The sequence below is a fragment of the Dama dama genome, chromosome 5 (genome assembly GCF_033118175.1).
Source record: "Dama dama isolate Ldn47 chromosome 5, ASM3311817v1, whole genome shotgun sequence".
Classification (NCBI taxonomy): Eukaryota; Metazoa; Chordata; class Mammalia; order Artiodactyla; family Cervidae; genus Dama; species Dama dama.
Window position 1 is genome coordinate 127,367,821 of NC_083685.1, and position 23,355 is coordinate 127,391,175.

The 23,355-nt window shown below is 51.8% G+C and overlaps 1 protein-coding gene across 5 annotated transcripts in view; it reads left to right on the forward strand.

Moving 5' to 3' along the window:
- SLC39A11 (solute carrier family 39 member 11) overlaps nucleotides 1–23,355 on the forward strand; it is a 368,115-nt gene that overhangs the window by 313,920 nt on the left and 30,840 nt on the right. For all 5 annotated transcript variants that reach the window (XM_061144981.1, XM_061144980.1, XM_061144983.1 and 2 more), the window contains one exon: nucleotides 9,083–9,152. In XM_061144981.1, the coding sequence (XP_061000964.1) occupies nucleotides 9,083–9,152 (70 nt within the window). The remainder of the gene's footprint in view (nucleotides 1–9,082; nucleotides 9,153–23,355) is intronic.

Below are 23,355 nucleotides of genomic sequence, written 5' to 3' on the forward strand. Positions count from 1 at the left end.
GCCCGCAGTCCAACGGTGATGGGGTTAGATTCCGGGTTGTCTCTGCCAGTCATTCTGACTCAGGGTCGTTCCTGGTAGCTTGAGCATCGCTCGGTAGTTGGGTTCTGCCAGAAGGGTTCTGGGAGGTTGGTAGAACATGTGGACTGGGACCTCCTCTCTCCCTTTGACCTTGCCCAAATTCTTCCGGTTGGTGGTAACTGGTTAGTTCCGCGTTCCTGACCAGGACCTCCTGCTGTGAGATAGCTCATGCAGGTGGTTTATTTTGATGCTTGGAGAGGGTGGGCAGTTTCGGTCAGTGGTTCCCCTAACAAGGTGATCTGAGCTCCTGGGAGGCAGCCTTTGAGAATAGGGCTGGGTGTGACCAGGTGAGCTGGGGCTGCCTCGGTGCACTGGGTACTGCCCACCAGCTTCCTGATCTAGGAAGTTCCACGAAGCCTCAATTCAGAAATCGCTCCTTCCATGCAGTCCTCCCTGATTCTTCCAAATCAGGCTGGCTGATTCCTTCTTAGAGGGTGGCTTCCTTGGCTAGAACATTCGTGTTTCAGGGCACCTGCAGTTCTAAGCAGATGCCTGGCAGGGATGGCGTGAGCAGTCAGTAAGTCCTGTGAGTTGAATAAGTAAGACACACAGAAGAGTGAATTTCCTTTTATTAAAATACAGCGATGTGATGGGGAGACGGGTTTGAGACTAGCTTGTTCTGGACTGTGCGTAGTTGCTCAGCTGTGTCCGACTCTTCGTGACCCCACGGACTGCAGCCCGCCAGGTTCCTCTGTCCATGGGATTCTCCAGGCAAGAATACTGGAGTGAGTTGCCTTGCCCTCCTTCAAGGGGTCTCCCCAACCCAGGGATCGAACCCACATCTCCTGCATTGGCAGGTGGGTTCTTTACCACTAGCGCCACCTGGGAAGCCCCAGCTTAGAAAGCTCTTAATTATCTTGAATTTTCCCAGGCAGTATTCACAAAGAAAAAAGTCCTACAAAATACAGGTTCTGCAAGATGTTAACAGGTGTTATCTAATAAAAGGGTTCCGGTGTCAACTTCATTTGGGAAACAAAGTTCTACAGGTTTCTTCACTGCAGGGAATTCTTCAGGCCTTAGAGGTTCACGTGAAATCTGAATATTCAAGGTTTCCAGAACTCATTAGGTTGGACATATGAGACTGCTGTTTTATAGTCCCAGAAAAAACAACCGTTAAATAGCAGTGATTTCAGATGATTCAACGCAATATTTGACTATAGAACCCATTTCCGTGGTTACTGGAGCTCCGTGGGGCTCCATTCGGAAAACACTGGTGTGTAGGACCTTGGTTTTCCTTTTGGAGGAGGGAAGGAAGATGGGGCTGAAAAAGGAAATGGCAACCCACTCCAGTATTCTTGCCTGGAGACTCCCATGGACAAAGGAGCCTGGCGGGCTGCAGTGCATGGGGTCACAAAGAGCTAGACATGACTGAAGCGACTTAGCATGTAGGCACGTACGCATGCACGCAAGAAGACGGGGAGGAGGCTGGAGGGTTCACAGGTGAGAATCTAAGTCACATGGAAAGCCTTTCGACGGTTACAACCTCTCCCTGGAGTTCCAGGTATGACTGTCTCCACCTCTACCGCACGGCAGCCATCGGCAAACCACAGTCTAGGGCAAGAACCTCTAGAAAAACCAAACGTTTATCTATCTGCTGGAGCAGGCCATAGGCCTACATCCTCAGTCCCAAACACGCAACAGTCCAGCTGGGCCCTGAAAGCCAGGGGAGCCACAGCAAGCAGGAATGAGCAGACACCACGGAGCCTGGAGCTTCCTCGGCCTGCTGGTTGTCTGTCTGCGGTGGAAGAAGAGAGCCGTGTTTGAGCAGGGGTGGAAGGAGGGGCTCTGGGGGCCTACGGGGACAAGGGCAAGGCAGCGCCCACCGCTCCTTTGGGGGAACCCGGACACCAGCACACCCACGGCCTCCTGGCGCCTGTCGAGGGCCAGGCTTTCTAATCTGACGGTCAGCCTTGTGGGTGTCTTTCCATATGCCTGTTGGGCCACCTGTATGTCTTCCTCATAAAACATCTACTCAGGCCTTCTGCCCATTTTTCAATCAGGTTGTTTGGTTTTCGGACATTGACTTGGATGCCATTGATGTAGTTTGGGTGCTGACCCCTCATCGGTCGTACCGTTTGCAAATATCTCCTCCCGTTCAGTCGGTTGTCTTTTCCTTCTGTTGATGGTTTCCTCTGCTGTGTGAAAGCTTTCAAGTGTAATTGGCGAGGCACTTTCAAATCTCAGTCTTCCTTTTAGAACGGCTGACTGTCCTGCCTCCCCCACTGGGGTCACAACAACGTCATATTCCTCACCTCCATCCCCTACTCTCCAGGGGTAGCCCACGTCTGTCTTGCATCCCTGCCCATGAGAAACACAGGACTGCACATGTCAGGTCGGAGAGAAGGTTCTCCAGGAATGCAGGAGCTGGTGATGAAGCTGGTCAGGGGAGGATTTTCTGAGCGCCCGCCCATCTGTCTTGAGCATGTCTTGGATCAAATCTGACATTAATTAAAAGAAGGCCTCTGGGCTCAGAGCACCTTGCCGGCTGAGTTGAATATTTTATTAATATCTGGCATTTACACCGGACTTTAAATTTGCCAAGTGTTTCGCGGTGATTTATGGGATCATCTTTGCCGATCCTCTGCGGGGTGCGAGCTTGTTCTGTCATCAGTCATCAATTTTCTCCAAGGCCATTCTCCATCCTCCTCTTGCTTGCTGCTTTTTTCACCCCTCTGCTTCTCTTGTTAGTTCTCGAGAGATGCTTCGTCCTGGTGGATTTGGTCCTAACCTTCCTTCCAGCTTCCTTGCCCATCTGTTTTTACCACAGTTAAAAGTAACAACTGGGAAAGGAAGGAAGGGAGGAAGGAAGGACTATAGTAGCTAATTAAGACTGCTGTGTGCCCATTGACTCAGTCATTTCCGACTCTTTGCCGCCCCATGGACTTGAGCCCTCCAGGTTTCTCTGTCCCTGGAATTCTCCAGGAAAGAATCCCGGAGTGGGCTGCCACTTCTTACCCCGGGGATCTTCCCAACCCAGGGACCAAACGCGAGTCTCTTGCATCCCTTGCATTGGCAGGGGGGTTCTTTATCACTAGTACCACCTGGAAAGCCCTAGAAAATGAACACCTAGAAGATGGAATGAATGCCAAAAAGGAGTCAAGAAAGAGTCCACTTGGCCTGGGGACCATCTTCTTCAAAGGGGAAGATTTAAAGCCTTAGGCTTGCTCTTCCTTCTCCTCACATAGCAACCTGATTACATAGAGAATGCTGTTAGTGCCCCAAAATGGTAAATTCACGTTTTATCTGGATTGAATTTTTGAATTGTCTTGAGAATAAATCATAAATGAAATATTATCTACAGAGCAATATCAAATGCCATAATTTTGATAAAGGCATGAGGTGGGAAGCATATGTTCTGCATTCCTCAGCATTTATAAGGGACACTCAACAGTAAGACTGATAAGGAAGAAACCATGGAGCTATCAGCAGACTCTCTAAGTCAACACTGTGATAAAACTTAAGAAACCAATATATTAATATGTTATTTAAAGTGATAGTGCTACCCATCAGAGAATTGAAAGTCAGAATTGTTAAGAGATATATTGCCTCTTGGGAGTAAAACTAAGGATGGGGAATTGGAGGTAGGGAAATTTATTACTTTAGACTTTTTCTGAGCATTTTGGGTTTTTTTTCTTTTTCATGTGAAAGTATATCACCATGGTTAAAAAGTAGTAAACAGTGTAATTGAAAACAACCACTTTTTAATTTCAAAATAAGAGCATGAAATGAAGCCTCTTTTTGTGCCTAAAGTCTTAGAAAAAGTAAAACTGGAAGATGGGTTTAGGAAAAAAATCAAGGTGTTGAAAGGGTGTGGGGACATGTCAAACACAGGAAGGAAGGGCGGAGGTGCAGCTGGGCTTCAGGCTGCAGGGATAAATCAGACACAGACATAAACACTTCAGGGCCAGTTTTCTTGCTGTCTTCGTCCCCGTGACATTCTCTTCTCCTGTAGGTCAGCTTTGTTTACAAGATGTGGACTCGGGAGAACACAGCCCCTGACCTTTCTGCGCTGTGCGTGATGACCCAAGGCTGGGCGGGCAGGTTCACCCATCAGAGCCACAACCACGTGGGGCCCACCCAGAGGAGCCCCGAGGGCCCCCACCCGGCACCTGGCAATCACAGAACTGGGCTGGGGGAGGCAGAGAGTGAATTTCCTCCTCTGTTAACCTCCCAGTGAGAAAACAAGGACCACCCCCCACTGCCCTCATGAGCCACATGCATTGTACTATAAACCATCTGCCTTCAGTGCCACCAATCATTACAGTGATCTGAGGCGTCAAAATCTTTCCTTTGTCTGGTTTTGGAAATGCTTTGGTGGGAGTCAGGTATGGGGAGGGATAAATGGGGTTATTCATCATCCTAAAAGAACTGCCAAAGTCTAATTTCATGCAGAAGTCCTCCAAGGGACTTAAAAAAAAAAGTCTCCTCCCAATTTCTTAGAGGAGTCATAAACCATGACTACACCCCTGCACCTCCAGAGGTGTCCCCCACAAGGAGTTAGTTGTACCCTGACTCTGCCTGCGAGGCAGAGCACGGCCAGGTGCAGCGACCGCGATGAAGGTGTGCCTCCCGGGCAGCTGGCCCCAGCCTGCCCTTCCCTGCAGAAAGGCGGTTCGAAAGCATCAGTTGTTTGGTGCTCAGCCTTCTTCACGGTCCAGCTCTCACATCCGCACATGACTACTGGAAAAACCACAGCTTTGACTCTGTGGACCTTTACTGGCAAAGCAATGTCTCTGCTTTTTAATACGCTGTCTAGGGTTGTCATAGCTTTTCTTCCAAGGAACAAACATCTTTTAATTTCATGGCTACAGTCACTGTCCACAGTGAGTTTGGAGCCCAGGAAAATAAAATACGTTATTTGTATAACCAAATCATTTTGTTGTACAAGAGGAGTTAACAATGTTGCAAATCAACTATATTTCAATAAAAATAAATAAATTAGTAAATAAATAAGAAAAAAAGCATTGGAGTTAAATCCACCTCTTCTGGAACACCTCTATTTTTCATCTTTCCCCAAACTTAACTTCATCCCGTATGAATTGCAGGGTTCACAGTCCACAGTAGAAAAGTGTGTTGAACTACTTTTTCTAAAAAAAAAAATAATACTTTAAGTTGATAACTTCCATCCTTTATTGGACTTTTTCAAGACCCTACAGGAATTCCATGGCAATGGAATTCTGTGGCAATACCTGGCTGGACAGACCAATACTTTGTTCAATAAATGTGTAATATTTCAGAGTTCCCATCTCCCTGGGTTTCCTTCCCACAGGCTAGGAAGGGGAATTCACATGTTGGGGGCCAGTCTCCCCCAAAACCTCCTCCAAGCTGTGGGATCTGCTTGGGCTCGAAGGCAGCAGGGCCGCCCTCTGGTGTGTGTAAGTCCTTGATGGCCGGGGAGGGGACACCTACGTCGTGTGGTGAGCACTGCCCCCTCACCTGGCCTGATATCCATCTCCCAGCTTAGCGACAGTGACCAGGTGGGCGGAGGAGGGACCTAAGCTGAGCTTGCCCGGCCCCCTTGGCGGCTCCTGAGGCTGCCCCCGTGGTCCCGTCCAGCAGCTCATGCTCCAGGGTGGTTATTTGTCTGTTTTTCAGTGAGTGACCTGGGCACGAATAACATTCAGACTTGCTCCTAAAGCAGAAGTAGTGGTAAAGCATCATTTGGCTAGAAGGGCCGTTGTCAGACCACCCCTCCCCTCTGCGCAGCCCTCCGTCTCTCCCCATCACAGTTGTCCCTGACCGGGGAGTAGCTGTGTGGCATGGCCGAAATACAGAAAAGGTGGAGAAATGATATGAGATAGGGGGGCTTACTTGTTCCCATCTCTGGAACAAGAGAAAAATGACTCACACTGCAGGCAGAGGGGTGCAGACCAGGGGGAGACCCAGGACTAGCTTGTTGAAGGGAGGTTGAGACTCTCTCTCCCTGGGTGGAGAGCTGGTCTCTGAAGGTGGTGGCTGCTCCCCGGTCAAGGAGGAACAGAAGGCCCCTGCACCCCCTCCCCGTGGAGGATGGGGAGAGACGGCGATTCAGGAGGGATGGGAGATGGTGAGAGGCAAAACCCACCCTCCCACCCCCACCCTGCAGAAGATCAAATGGGCAGAGCAGGTTTAGAGCTTGTTCTCAAGTTTGCCCTCGGGACTCTCTCTGCATCCTGGGGCCTTATAACCTCAGGTTTGGAAGCTTGTCTCGCTTCTCTCTGCACTTGACTTAATGGCAGTAGCTGTGAAAAGAGGCCTGGCTTACTGATAATATTCCAGCCACTTTGGATTCTTGTCTTAATTATCTCCCTGATTTGCACTTTTGGTGGAAGCCCCGAGGTGTGAACACCAGTCGCATTTTTTTCTCTTCCCTGTTTCACCCAGCAGTTCTTTCTACCACCTGCTGGTCTTCAGAGTCTGCCTCCGTTCCCGTATTTACGCTCCTGTCGTGTGGGTCATTCGTCTTGGTTCCTCAATAATCTGTCAGGTACTCCTCCACCTTCAGAGACAGTCACATTCCCTTCCTCCGTTACCTCTTCTCTCCTTTATTCCAAATCAAGGGGGAAACTGAGTTGGCCACCACCTAAGGTGTGCGTGTGTGTGCTCAGTCGTGGCCGACTCTTTTTGACCCTTTTGACTCCAGGCTTCTCTGTCCATGGGAATTCTTCAGGCAAGAATACTGGAGTGGGTTGCCCTTTCCTTCTCCAGGGGAATCTTCCCAACCCAGGGATCAAACCTGCGTCTCCTGTGTCTCCTGCGTTGCACGGGGACTCTTCACCGGCTGAGCCACCTAGGAGGCAACCGTGTGTGCATTTGGCGGCAGGGGTTGACACCTGGTGAAGAACGTTGCCCCGGAGACCCCACACTTACCCACTGTGGGCGTGGCCAAGCTACAGGGCGGGGCAGAGGCTGTGGTATCCACTATGGGCGGGGCCAAGATACGGGGCGGGGCCAAGCTACAGGGCGGGGCAGAGGCTGTGGTATCCACTATGGGCGGGGCCAAGATACGGGGCGGGGCCAAGCTACAGGGCGGGGCAGAGGCTGTGGTATCCACTATGGGCGGGGCCAAGATACGGGGCGGGGCCAAGCTACAGGGCGGGGCAGAGGCTGTGGTATCCACTATGGGCGGGGCCAAGATACGGGGCGGGGCCAAGCTACAGGGCGGGGCAGAGGCTGTGGTATCCACTATGGGCGGGGCCAAGATACGGGGCGGGGCCAAGCTACAGGGCGGGGCAGAGGCATGATGCGCTCACTTTGCTCAGAACCTCCTTGGGATGCAGATACTCAGATGCCAGCCCGTGTTGCCCACACTTGGGAGAATAGCTGCAGCCCATCTCAGCCAACTGGGATGGTGAGGGGACTGGGGGACTGAGGGTCAAGCCTGGCTCTGCCCCTCGACGCCCCGTCACTGTGGAGGAACCCTTTCTCTACTGCGTTGGTTGGATAGCCTCTCCCCCTACCCCCAACCTCCAGAGCTGTTGGGAGGTTGTTGTAAGTCAAGTGCTAAAGAACTAGAAAGGGTTAGTTTGCTAATTAATGTAAGCCCTATTGTCAGGGCTGCACTCTCATTTACATTAAATGACTCATTCGAGCAGAATCTTTAACAAAGAGCCACCAGCTGCTGTTTATGGTTTAGGAAAGCAAGTTTTCTCAAAGGGAGGGATTGGCCCCTCTGGTGTCAGGGAACCCTGGCCAGTCTCTGCTTAGCTTTTGACACCTGGTGAAGAACGTGGCCCCGGAAACCCCACACTTACCGATGGGAGTGAGCTGTGGTCTGGGCTGTGTTGGTACAAGAAAAGATTGAGAACAGCAGACTTGTGGACCCTGGGCTCCCCCAAGGTGGGAGATGGGCCAGATGGAGGCAGCTCAGATGTCCTCTACCTTTATCTTCTCAGGACCATGGACAGATCCCAAGATTCGAGGGCCACATTAGAGGCCACCTCCCCCTCGATCCCAGGGATGCCTGAAACCCTGAGACATATCCATCCTAGTCAGGCCTGAATTTCAGCCCCCAGGGATATATGGAACCTCACCAAGGACGCTCATTCTTTTTGAAGTTTGTCATATGCATCAGGCTGTCCTAAAAGTGTTGAACTTTTATTATCCAAACTCCTCCCTGGAGTGACGGCTTCTGCTGTGTGCACCCTCGGAGGAAATCTCTGAAAGACAAAGAAAAGGTCAAGAAGCTGTCAAGAATGAGGAGCCTGGACCTCTGAATCAGAGCTCCCCCTTTTTTTCAAGCATTTTTAATTAACAAAAAGGATTAAGACAGTCAAATTCAAATGAACTCGGAGACTCAAAAACTTCAGTTTCTCAACATCAACGCATAATAGAAAAATCCACTGACCTTTACAAATATAAGATTGGTTCTTTACATTGAGTTCCTTTATCTGCAAACAGAGTTGGCACGCCCATTTCAGAAATGAACCTTCAAAGGATCTGCTTTTAACCTGGGTTGTGTCATGTCAAAACCCTGTTGTTCTGATTTCTTATGAAGAAGTGAAGAAACTGCCTGTTCTGAACAGCGAGTGTAAGCGTGTTGAGTGACTATGAAGTATGCAGAAAGGACTGAAGGTTTGCCGGTGTGATGGAGTATGTGACTGGTTCCATGGTACCCCAGGCGTACGCCCACCACGTGGGTCAGACCATGCATCTCCCCCTGCCCTGGTGGATGGCAGCCACCAGGGTGAGCCAGCCCACAGCGGTCTGGTGGTTTGGCTTCTGAGCCAACTTCAATGCTGTGTGCATGTATTGTTGTTGTTTAGTCGCTCCATCGTGTCTGACTGTGACCCCATGAACTGTAGCCCACCAGGCTCCTCTGCCCATGGGATTCTCCAGGCAAGAACACTGGAGTGGGTTGCCATTTCCTCTTCCAGAGGATCTTCCCGACCCAGGGATCGAACCCACATCCCCTGCATTGGCAGGCGGGTTCTTTACCACGGAGCCCCCTGGGAAGCCCGTATGCATGTGTAATATTACAGAAGAGTGATTCCTAACACCTCGTGCATCTTTATGTCTCTTTCAGAGGGTCTTGCGGTTGGAGTTGGATTTGGGGCCGTAGGAAAGACGGCATCGGCCACCTTCGAGAGCGCCAGGTAAGCAACACCCCGTGCCCCGGTGGCACTGCGCCAGCTGGTGCCTCGGGTGAGCCGTCTGCACAGAACTCTGCAATGTCACCGCTTCCTTCAATGGTCTGCCCTGTGGCTGTGGACCGTGGTTGCCAGGAACTACTTCCTCACAGAATCCCACCCACTCTCCCCCTCGGCCCCCACCTTTCCTGGGGTCTCTTTACACCCCGTCGCATCCTTTCCTCAAGACCCTGAGCTGCCGTGGGGCCCCCGTGTGTCCAGGTAGTCACTGAGGTTGCTGGACTCTGATGCTACGTGTGAAGGGGCCCGTCTGCTCCACGAAGCCCCGGACGCAGGTGTGGGCTGCCACGTCGCGGGGTGAGATCTTTTCCTTTATCTCGATTCTCATTCCTGCCTGTCAGACTCGCGAGTCGCTCCCTCGCCCCCACTCCAGGGTCAGCATCAAACAAGATGCCTGTGGCGATGATCCCAGGAGCCGGGAGATGGGTGAAGCCTTCAGAATGTGAGGACCGTCACCCAGACCCAGGGCTTGATTGGCCTCATCAAAGCCTGCGGGCTGTTCTTCCTGCCCCGGGCGTGGGGAGGGGGCGTGGGCATCATGCCCAGGCACGGCTGGTCGATCTCCACTTGGCTTGGACCACATGGACCGTTGGGGTGGGCGGTGTCAGGGCACTGAGGGGCCCTGCAGGGCTGAGCTGGCACCGGGCCCTCCCGAGCCCCGGGAGCCGAGCACACTCCAGAGACGTCCGTGCCAGCCACTGACAGCCCGCCCCGGGCACCGTGCTCACAGCGCGGCTTCCCGTATGGTGGCACCTCGTCTCCCGCAACATCAAGATGTCAACTCCAATGTCCCTCTCTTCTGTCACCCGCGCTTTCTGCTAAGCTTCGTGTCTCTGAAGAAAGGAGAAGAAAAGTCTTTCTGACCCAGCTCCCCGCTTCCCGAGACCAGACAGATCCTCTGAGTTATGTAAACCCTCCACGGGGCTCTCCATTCTGGATCGGGCTGGGGAGGCAGGGCTGTTTTCAGCCTCATGAAACCCTCTGATAAACCAGGCTCTTTGGTGGGGGAGGTTTTTGCCCCTCTAACTCTGCCCCCATCACCACTGTGTCCAGGGTATGGAGCGTGGGGAATGGCAGGGACAGTGGATCCATACAATGCCGGCCACAGAGATGGAAGGAGGGTGATCTCACGCAGACCCTGGCTTTCAGTCTGTCTGCCCCACTTACAAATCCACACGCAGTTCGTGATTTGGGTTCTTCCTTTCAAATTCCTCTGATCTTACTGCAGAATACCCACCCCGCCCCCAGTCAAGGCATGTAAGCCTTCTCTGCCCTTAGCTCATGCTGCAGACCATGCAGGGTTTCGTGGGAGGGAGGGAGGGAGGGAGGAAGATAAAAAAGAGAAAGACAGACTAATGCTAGGGGGAGGGGCGGCGTAAAAACAGTCGTCAGACGATTAAATGCATCTTTTGAAAGAGAGGTTTTGCTTTTTAAAATTCCGATTCTGTGTAATTAACAAGTGACGTGCCTAAAACATTGACATGCAGAGGTGGAAGATAAAGGGATGACAAAAGACACGAGGCGGATGCCGGCGGATAGAAAGCAGGTATTAACAATTTCAGTCTCAGACCGGCAGACGTGAAGGCGGAAAGCCACCGAGAGAATAAAGGTCAAGACTTAATGACAAGAGAAACAATGTACCCGGCTGACATAATGATCCCGCCTGTGTAGGCTTCCAGCAACATCAGCCTCACAAGCCTCAGGAAAAATGGTCAGAATTGCAAGGAGCAGCAGACAGAAGCCCAGTCGTGGTGGGGAGAACAGTTCCCCTCCCTGACGCTGATAAAATGGATAAAGTGTTAACAAAATGTGCGTAATGGACGTATGTGGACCCCCAACCCAGCAGTTAGGAAAACTTCAACCTTCTTCCCGAGCACACGGTGTGGGTGTTTCCCAGAAATGATGACAGCACTGTGCCACAGAGAAAGTCAGAACACCCCCAGACCAGTGCCATTCAGACCAGACTCTCCGACCTCAGTGCACGTAATTGAAAGATAGCAACCGGATAGCTAAAGTCACTGGTCAGTGGATGGCGAAGCCCTCAGGCACCATGAGATGAGCACGGGAGGGGATGCAAACCAGATGGTCCAAAGAACCAGTGGGCGAAGGTCCTGGTCGCCCCTGACCTCAGGGGCGCTTCAGAGAACGGAGCATTTCATCAGGAGAGTGGGGACCGCCCGCTTGGAGGAGGTGGTTGAGAGCACGTGGTACCTCGACCAGCGGGTAGGTGATGTCACCAAGGTGGGTGGGGTTCACGTGGCAATTTATGCAAGTGAGACTAAAGGCCAAAGGAAAAGTACCTTCTTCAGCAAGAGGCTGACAGCCTTGGTGGGTTCCGATGGCAAAGTCCAAGAGGCAATTTAAACCTTAACCCCGCTCAAGGGAAGAATTCTGGTGGAGGAGTATATAGATCCCTGTGAAGAATCCAGCAATTGGACAGATGCTGTTGATACCACTGTTACGTATTATTTTAAGAGTGACAGAGAAGTTAGAGGATGATTCGATGATGGTGGAATGGAGAGGCTAATGGGAAGAAGGGGGTTTAGACTCCGAACCAATAGGCTGCATTTGTCACCTGATTCTTTCATCGTGTGGGAGGGAGAGTTCAAGTTCAGGAGATGTAGGCAATCACATAGGTAGATCAAAGGGGCTGAGGGGGAAAGAAGGACAGGTCTGCATGGATTTGGGAGGAGAAAAGAGTTACCTGGCCTGCGATGTGTGGACCAAGCTAGCTGGGCCAGGCAGAGCTCTCCGTCTAGTGCAGGGGTTGGCAAGTGTTCGCACGTGGGCCAAATCGGGCCCAGCACTTGCTTCTATAAGTAAAATTTTATTGGAACATGGCCAAGTTCACTGTCCAAGTTGTGACACCAGCTACCAGAAAAGACTACATGTGTTGTTGTTGTTGTTGTTAATTCACTAAGTTGTGTCTGGCGCTTTGTGACCCCCATGGACTGCAGCATGCTAGGCTTCCCTGCCCTTCACCATCTCCTGGAGTTTGCTCAAATTCATGTCCATGGAGTCAGTGATGCTGTCTAACCATCTCATCTTCTGCTGCCCTCTTCTCCTCCTGTTCTCAATCTTTCCCAGTGTCAAGGTCTTTTGCAAGGAGTCAGCTCTTCACATCAGATGGTCAGAGTATTGGAGCTTCAGCTTCAGCACCAGTCCTTCCAATGAATATTCAGGGTTGACTTCCTTTAGGATTGACTGGTTTGATCTTGCAGTCCAAGGGACTCTCAAGAGTCTTCTGCAGCATCTCCGTTTGAAAGCATCAGTTCTTTGGTGCTCAGCCTTCTTTATGGTCCAACTGTCACATCCATAAATGACTCCTGGAAAAACCATGGCTTTGGCTGGAGGAGGAAATGGCAAACCACTCCAATATTCTTGCCTCGAGAATCCCACAAGCAGTATGAAAAGGAAAAAAGACTACAGGTGTGTGTTAATGTCACTCAGTCATGTCTGACTCTTTGCAACCCCATGGACTATAGCCTGCCAGGTTCCTCTGCCCCTGGAATTCTCCAGGGACAAGAATACTGAAGTGGGTAGCCATTCCCTTCTCCAGAGAGCAAATCTGGGTCTCCTGCAATGCAGGCAGACTCTTTACCATCTGGCAGGAAGCCCTGCCATCATTTGACTGAAGGAAAGAATGGTAAATCACTCCAGTATTCTTGCCGCGAGAACCCCATCAACAGTAGGAAAAGGCAAGAAGTCTACCTGTGGGGCCCCAGCGAGTAATTTGTATATCGCTGCTGCCATCTAGTGTTCAGAGGCTGTTGCTTCGTCGCAGCTGTGGCGCCCTCCCCACCACCAGCCTTCCACCTGGCCCGCCTTCCTCTCCCAGTAGATGGCCTACATCTTCAGGGGACCCGTTCAGAACCGAACATCTCCTGGAGGAAGATGGGTCTCCGCCAGCAGTTCGAGGGAATCACGGCTTTCTTCTTTCCGATCGGGTCCCGCCGCAGTTTCTCTTTGGTTTCACCACAAAGCCGTTCTCCATCCTGCCGGTCCTTGGGGAGTTGGCCACTTAAGCGGTTTTCCCTCCTGAAGTGTCATTACCTCCAGAGAACGCGTGCTGCAGAGAGGAAGCGTGCCCTCAGCTCTTAACTCAGCGGCAGGCATAATTCAAGCCAGCAGGGAGAGCGAGGCTATTTATGCTTCAGATTTGGCCTCACATATCGCATGCATCCTACTTAAGCACGAGCAGAGAGGCGTCTGTAATCCGAGAACACACCCTGTCCAGCAGGCATGGCAGACATCCCGTAGCTGGCTGCGTGCAGCAGAGGAGGCTGGCCACTGACCTGACGTACACCACGCAGAATCCACAGAGCACATCCCCGAGGTATTCCTGGACTTTATTTATTTTTTTTCTGCTGAGTGTCCCGACCAGCCATTGCTACCCAACACCCAGACACTTAGTCAAGGATGCCTGCAGTCTTAGCCAGCATCTGGACCTGACATGGCTCATTGAGTTACACACGCAGGCATCAGAATAAACTTTGAAGTCTGTTTGCCGCTCAGATCAAAGAGCAAAGCGAAAGTCAGGTATAGCCTTCTGCCTGGCTTAAAAACCAATGTGCATGTTGAAATAATAGCATTCATTTAAGACTGCAGCCATTAATCAGCTAAGCAGCCATTTGTTTAGACACAAAGACGGCAGTAGACATATTTTCCTGCTCATTAGTCAACATTAATCAGTTGATGGGTGCGTAGACCTATATGTGCACATCCATCTGTCCCAGTTGTCCACCTACTTCTCTTCAAGTTTAATCTGGAAAACATGTTTGCAAGGTAAATGCAGAGTATTGAAGAGGAGACTTCGTTGATGTGGTGAGAGGAGACTTGTTTAGTTGCTCAGCCGTGTCTGACTCTTTTACAGCCCCATGGACTGCAGCCCGCCAGGCTCCTCAGCCCATAGGGTTTCCCAGGCAAGTATACTGGAGTGGATTGCCATTTCCTTCTCCGGGGACTCTTCCGGACCCAGGGATTGAACTCGCATCTCTTGTGTCTCCTGAACTAGCAGGTGGGTTCCTTCTGAACCACCAGGGCAGCCAGGAGCACTTTTTTTCTGGCTGTATCACGTGCCTTGTGGTATCTTAGTTTCCCACCCAGGAACCCATGTCTCCTGGCTTGGCAGGCGCATTCTTTATCACTGAGCTACCAGGGAAGCCCTGGAGGGCACTCGGGGAAATAAAACATAAATTCTTTCATTGGTCTTCACTTAGCATCTTTTACGGAGCAGGCTGCCACGGCCAGCTCCACGTCGCAGGCTGCTCTGCTAACGCCCCAGACCTCCCTTGGCAGGGCCAAGTTGCCAGACTTCTGGGGAGTCCTGACGAGACTGTCTCTTCCCCAAGGCTGCTAATCTTGACCTCCTAACCTGGATCTCAGCTTTCCCGGGTTGGGGAAGGCACAGCCCAGCCTCAGCTCCCTGCAGAGCAGTCTCTAGCCTGAGACGTGGAGCCCCAGCGTGAAGACACACCCGGACCAGCCACACACACAGGCTCCTCCCCACCGCCACCCCTTCCATCACGTCCACAAAGCTGGAGGTAAATTCTTGTGCTGCTTGTATTTGCAATAGCAGATGGCACTTTCCATTCTATTTGATGCAGATAAGCTCTTCTCTTGAACCCATCAAAGTTCCTTGCCTGGAATTCTTCAGTTCAGTCTGTCAGTCATGTTCGACTCTTTGCGACCCCATGGACTGACGCACGCCAGGCTTCCCTGTCCATCACCAACTCCCAGAGCCTACTCAAACTCATGTCCATCGAGTTGGTGATGCCATCCAACCATCTCATCCTCTGCTACCCCCTTCTCCTCCTGCCTTCAGCATCAGGGTCTTTTCCAGTGAGTCAGCTCTTTGCATCAGGTAGCCAAAGTCTTAGAGCTTCAGCTTCATCATCAGTCCTTCCAATGATATTTAAGACTGATTCCCTTTAGGATTGACTGGTTTGATCTCCTTGCAGTCTGAGGGACTGTGAAGAGTCTTCCAGCCAGGAATTCTAGAATCGTTTATTGACAGCTCCTCCCCAGAAGTACATTTTTCTTTCCAGTCCCCCTACACAGCTGCCTAGCCTTACCTTGAATTATCAGGAGCCGGTGGAATTGGCAGCTGGTTGGCAGACAGCGCCACCGTGCGGCAGTGGGCCGTCAGGGCGAGACTCTGGGTACCACGCACAGGCCTGCGTCCTGGGCTCTCAGGACCCGCATTTCAGTTTCCAGCCGTGTCACGTGAGAAAGGAGCGTGGCAGCTGCGGTTCTAGGACTGCCAGTGTCTGACGGACAATAAAAGTGCCCCCCAGGCATGTGAAGCCCGGTGTGCAAACGCTGCCTTTTCTAGTTTGCAAAGTAAAGGCATCGAAACAAAGCTGCTCTCACGACCAGTCCCTCTCTCTTACAATCTGTATTTATCACCAAAAATTAGTTCATAAACTCAGGATAAAACCAAGTCCTTTCTGCCCCCCACCCCGCCCCAGACAGGGACTTACTTCTCTCTCTCTTCGAATTCACAAAAGCCCTTTTCAATAATAATATGTAATTATGTTCTCGGGCTTCCCAGGCGGCTCAGTAGTAAAGAACCTGCCTGCCGATGCAGGAGACAAGAGTTCCGCAGGTTCCAGGCCAGAGACCCGGGTCCAGGAGCCGGGACCTCTGATCTCCTGTGACTCGGGCTCCGCCTGCAGACGCCGTGCCTTCACAGCCTTCCTCCCCCCGCCGGCCCTCCCAGGCTGGCTTTGCCGTCCCGTCTCCGCGCTGGCTGTCCCTCTGATACTGTGTGTATCCACTTCCCCATCTTGCACCCTCGCCCGGCGCCTCTTCTGTTCTCTGCGTGGGGCCCGGGACCAGGCTGGGCGTGGTCTGCTCTGCACCTGGCCTTGATGGCCCGCCTGAATTCTATGGCTGATTTTAGAGTGGGCAGCCCCCTCTGTACAGCACGAGCTGCTTCTCTATTGCACGCCCCCCGCCCCGGTTTCCTGGACTCTCTCCGGCCCCCCCAGTGTCACCGCACGAGTTGCGGGCCCAGAGCAAGGAGGCGGCTCCGTGCTGTGCTACCCTGCCCGTCGGCGGCCTCTCGCATCAGCGGCACAAGGAGCCTGTCTGTGCGGGGCCGCCTCCTCCTCCTCCGTGCTCCCCGGCCACCCCCACCCGAGTGCCTGGCGACAGGGCCGACCGTCTTGGCACCGGGGACCGATCTCAGCACAACGTGTGCTCTGTCTAGCCCGGGGCGGGCTTGGGGGGAGGCGTGGACCCCGCGAGGCTCTTGAAGAGCAGCCTCGTCGTTTCTCTGTGGCTTTCCCAGGCGCTGGGGATGACACAGACTTCCCCCTCCTGCGTTCCCACCGCCGCCCTGTCCATCCTCCGGCACCGCTTGTCACACGCAGCGAGAGGCAGAAAGCAACCGCGCTTTCCAGAGTCGCCAGCGGGGCTCGGATGGGTGCTGGTGTTGAATCCGCTGCCTTTTGCCGGGCCAGCTAGGAGAGCAGCCTGGGCGCAGTAGCGGGTTTGCGGCGTGGCGCTGGTGGCTGCCTTCAGGGGCTGTTTACACGGACCGCTCAGTCCTTACGGCCCTCCCAGCAGCCAGGTGAGAATCCGGAGCCCGGGGACTTGCCCTGAGGTCAAGCTCATGGCAGGCGGCAGGTGTGCGGAAGCCCAGCGTTAACACCCCTGCCCCAGCTCTCTGCCCCCCAGCCTGCCTCTGGTCATCGTGAAACATTTAGTGAGTGCTTCCCACGTGCAGGGTTATTTTCCCAGGAGGCGCAATGGCAAAGGATCCATCTGCCGATGCAGGAGACAGAAGAGACACAGGTTCGATCCCTGGGTCGGGAAGATCCCCTGGAGGAGGAGATGGCAGCCCACTCCAGGACTCTTGCCTGGGAAGCCCCACGGACAGAGGAACTGCAGTCCATGGGGTCGCAGAAGAGTCAGATATGACTGAAACCGCTGAGCACGCACGCAAATCCATTCTGAACAGTGTCTTTGTAAGACAAGGAGAAGAGATACACAGGGGCACACACAGGGTTTTGGGTGATGACACAGAGATACCCGGAGGGAACCAGAGATCACAGTGACTCAGCCAGAAGCCAGGAAATCTTCAGGAGTGCCCGCTGCCGCTGGAAGCTGGGCAAGCCAAGGGAAGACCTTCCCTAGAGATTTCTGAGCGAGGGTGGTCCTGCTGACACCGTGCTTTCGAGCATCTAGCCTTCAGACCACAAGAATGCATCTCTGTTGTCTTCAGCCACCTGGATGGCGGCCCTTGGTTACGGCGGCCGTAGGGAACCAATACACACGCCGACCCCCCAACCCCGTCTCCATCTGCGTCTCCCCGCCCCCACGTAGATTTCTCCCCCTCCGCCCGCAGCGGATGGTGAGCTGTGAGCATCCCTCTTGGATCCAGTCTCTCCTCTCTCCTGACACATTTTGTCTCCCCCCACCCCGCCCAAGCCTTCACTTCCTGTTTCAAAAGGAGTTTCCCATTTGGTTTTTTTTTTTGTTGTTGTTGTTGTTATTTTGTTAAGCCTCTCCCAGTTCAGTCTGGACCCAACTGGACGAAAGCGAGGCGCTCTCCTTTTCTGAGAGGCCACTTCCAGAGGCCGCCCCGTGGGAGTTGGGGCTGTCCCCCACATCGGAGCTATTAAACTGTCGTAAGAAAGAGGCCTTTGTCACAGGCACCGCGGCCGTCGGCTCCGAAACAGAGGCAGATTGTGCCAGAAAACAAACAACAGGAAAAAAAAAAGGTCCAACCACAAAATTCTTTGGGCCTTCAGTCATCAGCCTCTCGCTTGTTCTTAAAAGACAAGTTTCCTTTCTTCGGGTGTGATTCCATCAGATGGGGCGTCGGGGTTTTCATTTAAGCGCAGGCTAGAGGCCGCCCCCGCCCAGCTCCCTCCTGCGTGATGTCCCGACCACAGCCTGCAGGTGGGGAGTGGGGGCGGCCCCAGGCCTGCTCAGGGGGGCTTCGCAGGAGACGGAGGGGCCGGAGATGGGTAGTTTTCAGTGCAGGGAAGGGAGAAGCGATGGAAAAAGTCACGGAGGCCAAGACACCATCATCATGTTACAAATGAGCAATGGCCTTCTGACTTGACCTTGGCTCTAGGAGAGACCTCAGGAAGCCTCCTTTCATGCCGGAGAAAGTCAGAAGGCAAGTGACTTGCCCAAAGCCTCACCATTTCCCAAGCTCAGACCAGCGCTGCTGGCCCGCGGCCCCTGGTCAAAGCACCCTGTGGCCCAGCCTGGCATGGGAACTGCCATGGCCCCGAGCCTTCCGTCTGGTGCCTTGGCCTCAGCCCCCCTCCAGCCAGCTCTCGCCCTTGACCATCTCCAGGTGGGAGGTCAGGGGGCACATGAGCATCGTCAAGTCTCCCCTGTGCCAGGAAGCACCCCACAGCGTGAGAGCCAAGGTTCTAGAAGGAAAGTGGAGAAGAGGGGCTTAGGAGACCTCCCACCCCATTTCCACTGTCTCTTACAAAGGGGGTTACGGTCCCCAAGGTCATGGCTTTCCCAAGTCAGGGGAGAGAGGGACCACTTCAGAGGACAGGGCCTCTTAAGGCCAGCGTTTCACTGCAGGTGAGCGAATGACACCCAGAGAAACGCCAGCTTTTTCTGACAGGAGGACAGATGATTGCATAATTGGCAGGACCTCATGCAAAACGAAAAGGCGATGTCTCTTGTTCAAAAAGCAGGACAAAAAGCTTTTTTCCTTTCTTCCGTGATGTCTCTTCTCTTTCAATCTGTCGTGGTGTTTTGTTTTATTTAAAAAAATTTAATTGTGATAGAGTATACATGCATAAAGGGGCTTCCCTGGTGGCTCAGCGGCAAAGAATCTGCCTGCAGTCCAGGAGCTGATCCCCGGGTCGGGAAGATCCCCTGGAGAAGGGTGTGGCAACCCACTCCAGTGTTCTAGCCTGGAGAATCCCATGGAGAGAGGAGCCTGGCGGGCTACAGTCCATGGGATTGCGAAGAGTTGGACACGACTGAGGCAACTTAGCACGCATGCTTACATACATAAAATTAACCGTTTTTACGTGTATGATGGTGTCAGTAAGTATATCATGTTGTTGTGTAGCCATCATCTTCTTCAACTCCAGAACCCTTTTCATCTTAAAAAAAAGACTGAAACCTTGTCCCCAGGGAACAACAACCCCTCCCCTCACCCCCACCCAGCCCCAGGCAACCCCTACTCTACTTTCGGGCTCTGTGACTTTGACTGCTTACTCCAGGAACCTCATATAAAGGGGATCATTTTGTATTTGTCTTTTTATTTTTAAAATGTTATTCTCTGTTCTTTGACTTTAAAAAAAAAATGTATTTATTTACTATTTGTTTGTCTGCACCACCTCTTCACTGCTGTCCGGGTTTTTCTCTAGCTGCGGCGAGCCCCGGGGCGCCTCTCTAGCTGAGGGCACGGGCTCCTCACTGCCGAGTCTTCTCTTGTTGCGGAGCGCGGGCCCTAGGGTACTCAGGCTTTAGTAGTTGTGGTGCAGTGGCTTAATCACCCCAAGGAAGGTGGGGTCTTCTCAGCCCAGGGATCGCACCTGCATCCTCTGAATTGCAAGGTGGATTCTTACTTAACCACTGAACCACCAGGGAAACCCTTTTTACTTGTCTTTTTGACCGATTCATTGATGTCCTCAAGGTTCATCCGTGTTGTGGCACATGTTGAATTTCCTTCCTTTTTAAGGCTGACTGATGTTCCATTGGGCGGCTTCCCAGTTGGAGCGCTAGTACCCGCCTGCCTATGCAGGGAACATAAGAGACGGATGCACCAATAGCTCCGTGAGATCCTACTTTCGATTCTTCTGTGTATATACCCAAAGGTGGGATTGCTGTACCACGTGAGAATTGCTTTTTTAGTTTTTTGGAGCACATTGTCACGGTGTATTTCGTCTGCTGTTTAATGGAGGAGTGCTTCCCGGAGGAGTGTAGACCCCCATAGGCCTCCAGGGCCCTCCCTGACCGTGACCAGGGTGTGCAGGGGGTGTGCATCCGACCTTGACCTTCCCGGTGCTCAGTTCAGTTCAGTCGCTCAGTCGTGTCCGACTCTCTGCGACCCCATGAATTGCAGCACTCCAGGCCTCCTTGTCCATCACCACCTCCTGGAATTTACCCAAACTCCTGTCCGTCAAGTCGGTGATGCCATCCAGCCATCCCATCCTCTGTCGTCCCCTTCTCCTCCTGCCCCCAATCCTCCCCAGCATCAGGGTCTTTTCCAGTGAGTCAGCTCTTCTCATGAGGTGGCCAAAGTATTGAAGTTTCAGCTTCAGCATCAGTCCTTCCAATGAACACCCAGGACTGATCTCCTTTAGGATGGGCTGGTTGGATCTCCTTGCAGCCCAAGGGACTCTCAAGAGTCTTCTCCAACACCACAGTTCAAAAGCATCAATTCTTCGGTGCTCAGCTTTCTTCACCGTCCAACTCTCACATCCATACATGACCACTGGAGAAACCATACCCAGTGCTAGGCCCCCAGTAATGGAGTCGCAGCTCCTGGAGCCAACATCCCAGTGCTCAGGATGGGCAGTGAGACCTTTTACGATGTTGCCGGCCTCGTTTCCCACAATGCTTTGGGGGTCAGTTTTCAAGCCTTTGTGACGTTTTGTTAGTGTGTAGTGGGTTGGGGAATTATGTTTATCTTGTATCCTGAAGCTTTACTGAACTCATTTATAGCTCCAATGATTATTTTGTGGGTTGCTTTGCATCTTCTGTATAGAAACGAATGTTATTTTCATATAGGGAGAGTTTTACTTTTTCCTTTCCAATACAGAAGCCTCAATGACTTTTTGAAAAATTGAATTTCTGGCTAGAACCTCCAGTATAGTGTTGAATAGAAGCAGTAAATGTGAGCATTCTTGTCTTATTCATGTTCTTAAGAAGAAAGCTTTCAGTCTTTCCAAGTAAGTACGTGGTATGCTTTTAGCTGTGGGTTTTTCATAGATGCTGTATGTTAGGTCAAGAAAGGTCCCTTCTGTTCCTTGTTTGCTGAGGGTTTTTTTGTTTTTGTTTTTTTGTCATGAAACAGTGTAGGATTCCATCAAATGCTTTTTCAGTATCTATTGAGATAATTATTTGTTTTTCATTGTTTTATCCTGTTGGTATGGAATATTGCACTGGTTTTCAGATGTTAAACCAAGCTTGCATTCCAGGGATAAATCTCTCTTGGTTATGACATACAGCCTCTTTTTATATATTGCAGGATTTGATTTAGTTGAGGAGTTTTGCATCTATATTTGTAGGAGGTATTGGTCTTTAGTTTTATTTTGTTGTGATGTCCTTGTCTGGTTTTGGCGTCAGGCTAAGGCTTGGAGTCCAATTAGGCATAAGAGATGAGAACAGCTGGAAAAGCTCCCGGTCTTTTGGATTTGCACAGCCCGATGTTAGGGCCTCTCATGGAGACGGAGGTCCCCAGCGGGGAAACGAGCCTGCCGAGCTGGGTCAGTGAGTCAAGAACAGACTATGGGAACCCTCTGGGTCTTCCTGCTGTGGTCCTGCTGACCCAGCAGTTGCTGATGAGCATTAGAGTAAAGCGTGGTTCACGACCCACACCTTCCCTGGGATAACTGGCCGGCCTGTCATTTCCCTTGAAACTCTCCCCTCTGTGAATAACGTAGGGGTGGTTCTTGCTGTTTTCCATGCATGGACAGTGTTGAAGTGAGAGTTGTTGTCAGACCCCGCCCCCGTGCCGGGCTCCTGCCTTGACCCCCAGTTTCTGACCTGGGCTTTAAGTCTCTGGCTGTGAGTTCTTTCAGCCTGCGTTGTGACCCTATTGCATTCCTGGTCTATGGGTACAGGAGCCCTCATCCTTCCGGCTCTCCCTGGATGCCGGCCTCCAGGCTCTGCTGGCACCTTCTGCATGCTTGAACCTGCTTCTTCTCTGCCTTTACCTTTGCGTGGACTCTTCAGACTGTCTCGTCTGCGTAAATTTCCAGCAGCTCCTCTGTCCTTCCTGCTTGGTGCTGCCTTTCCCCATTGCCCCTTATCTGCAGGATCTTGACTTTTGTTTCCCTGCCCACGCTTCCCTCTTCTCACATGTTGTCCTAATACCCGCTGACCTCACCCCTCCCCGCTACTCTTACAATGTCTGGTCTGCCCATATTTTTGGTCCTGGCTCTCCCTGGCCTGTTCCATCCTGCTGATGATAATATCGCAACTGCGACCCATGGTATTGACTTTCAAGGTAAAAATTCAGTTCGTCTCCCTCTGTGGTTTAGCTAAATACGTGAAAGTGTATGCTTTGACCGAGGGTCTTTGTCAAGAGTAACAAGGAAGTGTGCTCCTTTCCAGGGGAGGATTACCTTTAAGCTCTCTGGAAGGTTCCTTGTATCTCCCCCAAAGCACTGGAAACCTTTCAAAGCAGACCAAAAACTCAAGCCTCAAAAATCACAAACCCTGTTTTCTGGTACGGCCATATCCAGAATTTTTAGCTGGTCCTAATTGCTGCAATTCATGGGGTCACAAAGAGTCGGACACGACTGAGTGACTGAACGGAATCTATCAAAAGTTCTTTCCATATTACCTTTTACATGACTTGATTTAAAAAATGAGGTGGGGAAAACGATATACTTTGAGGATATCTTTTGGCCATGCTTAAGAAGAATGGATAAAAAGAGATTTCCAGCCTGAACTTTGATTTTTTCTTGAAACTCTAGTCCAACATCATAGACTTTTCCTTCCTCTCGTGTTCTTTTCGGTAGACAGAAAATGAACCAAGACTTCATAAGGATGTATCACAACAAGCTTGCATGCTAGTACGGGTGTCGGGGGGAAGGCTTCCCGGTGGCTCAGACGGTAAAGAATCTGCCTGCAATTCAGGAGACACGAGATCCATCCCAGAGTTGGGAAGATCCTCTGGAGAAGGGAATGGCAACCCACTCCACTTATTCTTGCCTGGAGAATTCCATGAACAGAGGAGCCTGGCAGGCTACAATTCAAAGGGCCACAAAGAGTTGGACATGACTGAGCAACTAACTCTTTCACGCTGGTGTGAATGTGCTGCTGCTGCTGCGGCTAAGTCACTTCAGTCGTGTCCGACTCTGTGCGACCTCATAGAGGCAGCCCACCAGGCTCCCCCGTCCCTGGGATTCTCCAGGCAAGAACACCCGAGTGGGTTGCCATTTCCTTCTCCAATGCATGAAAGTGAAAAGTGCAAGTGAAGTCGCTC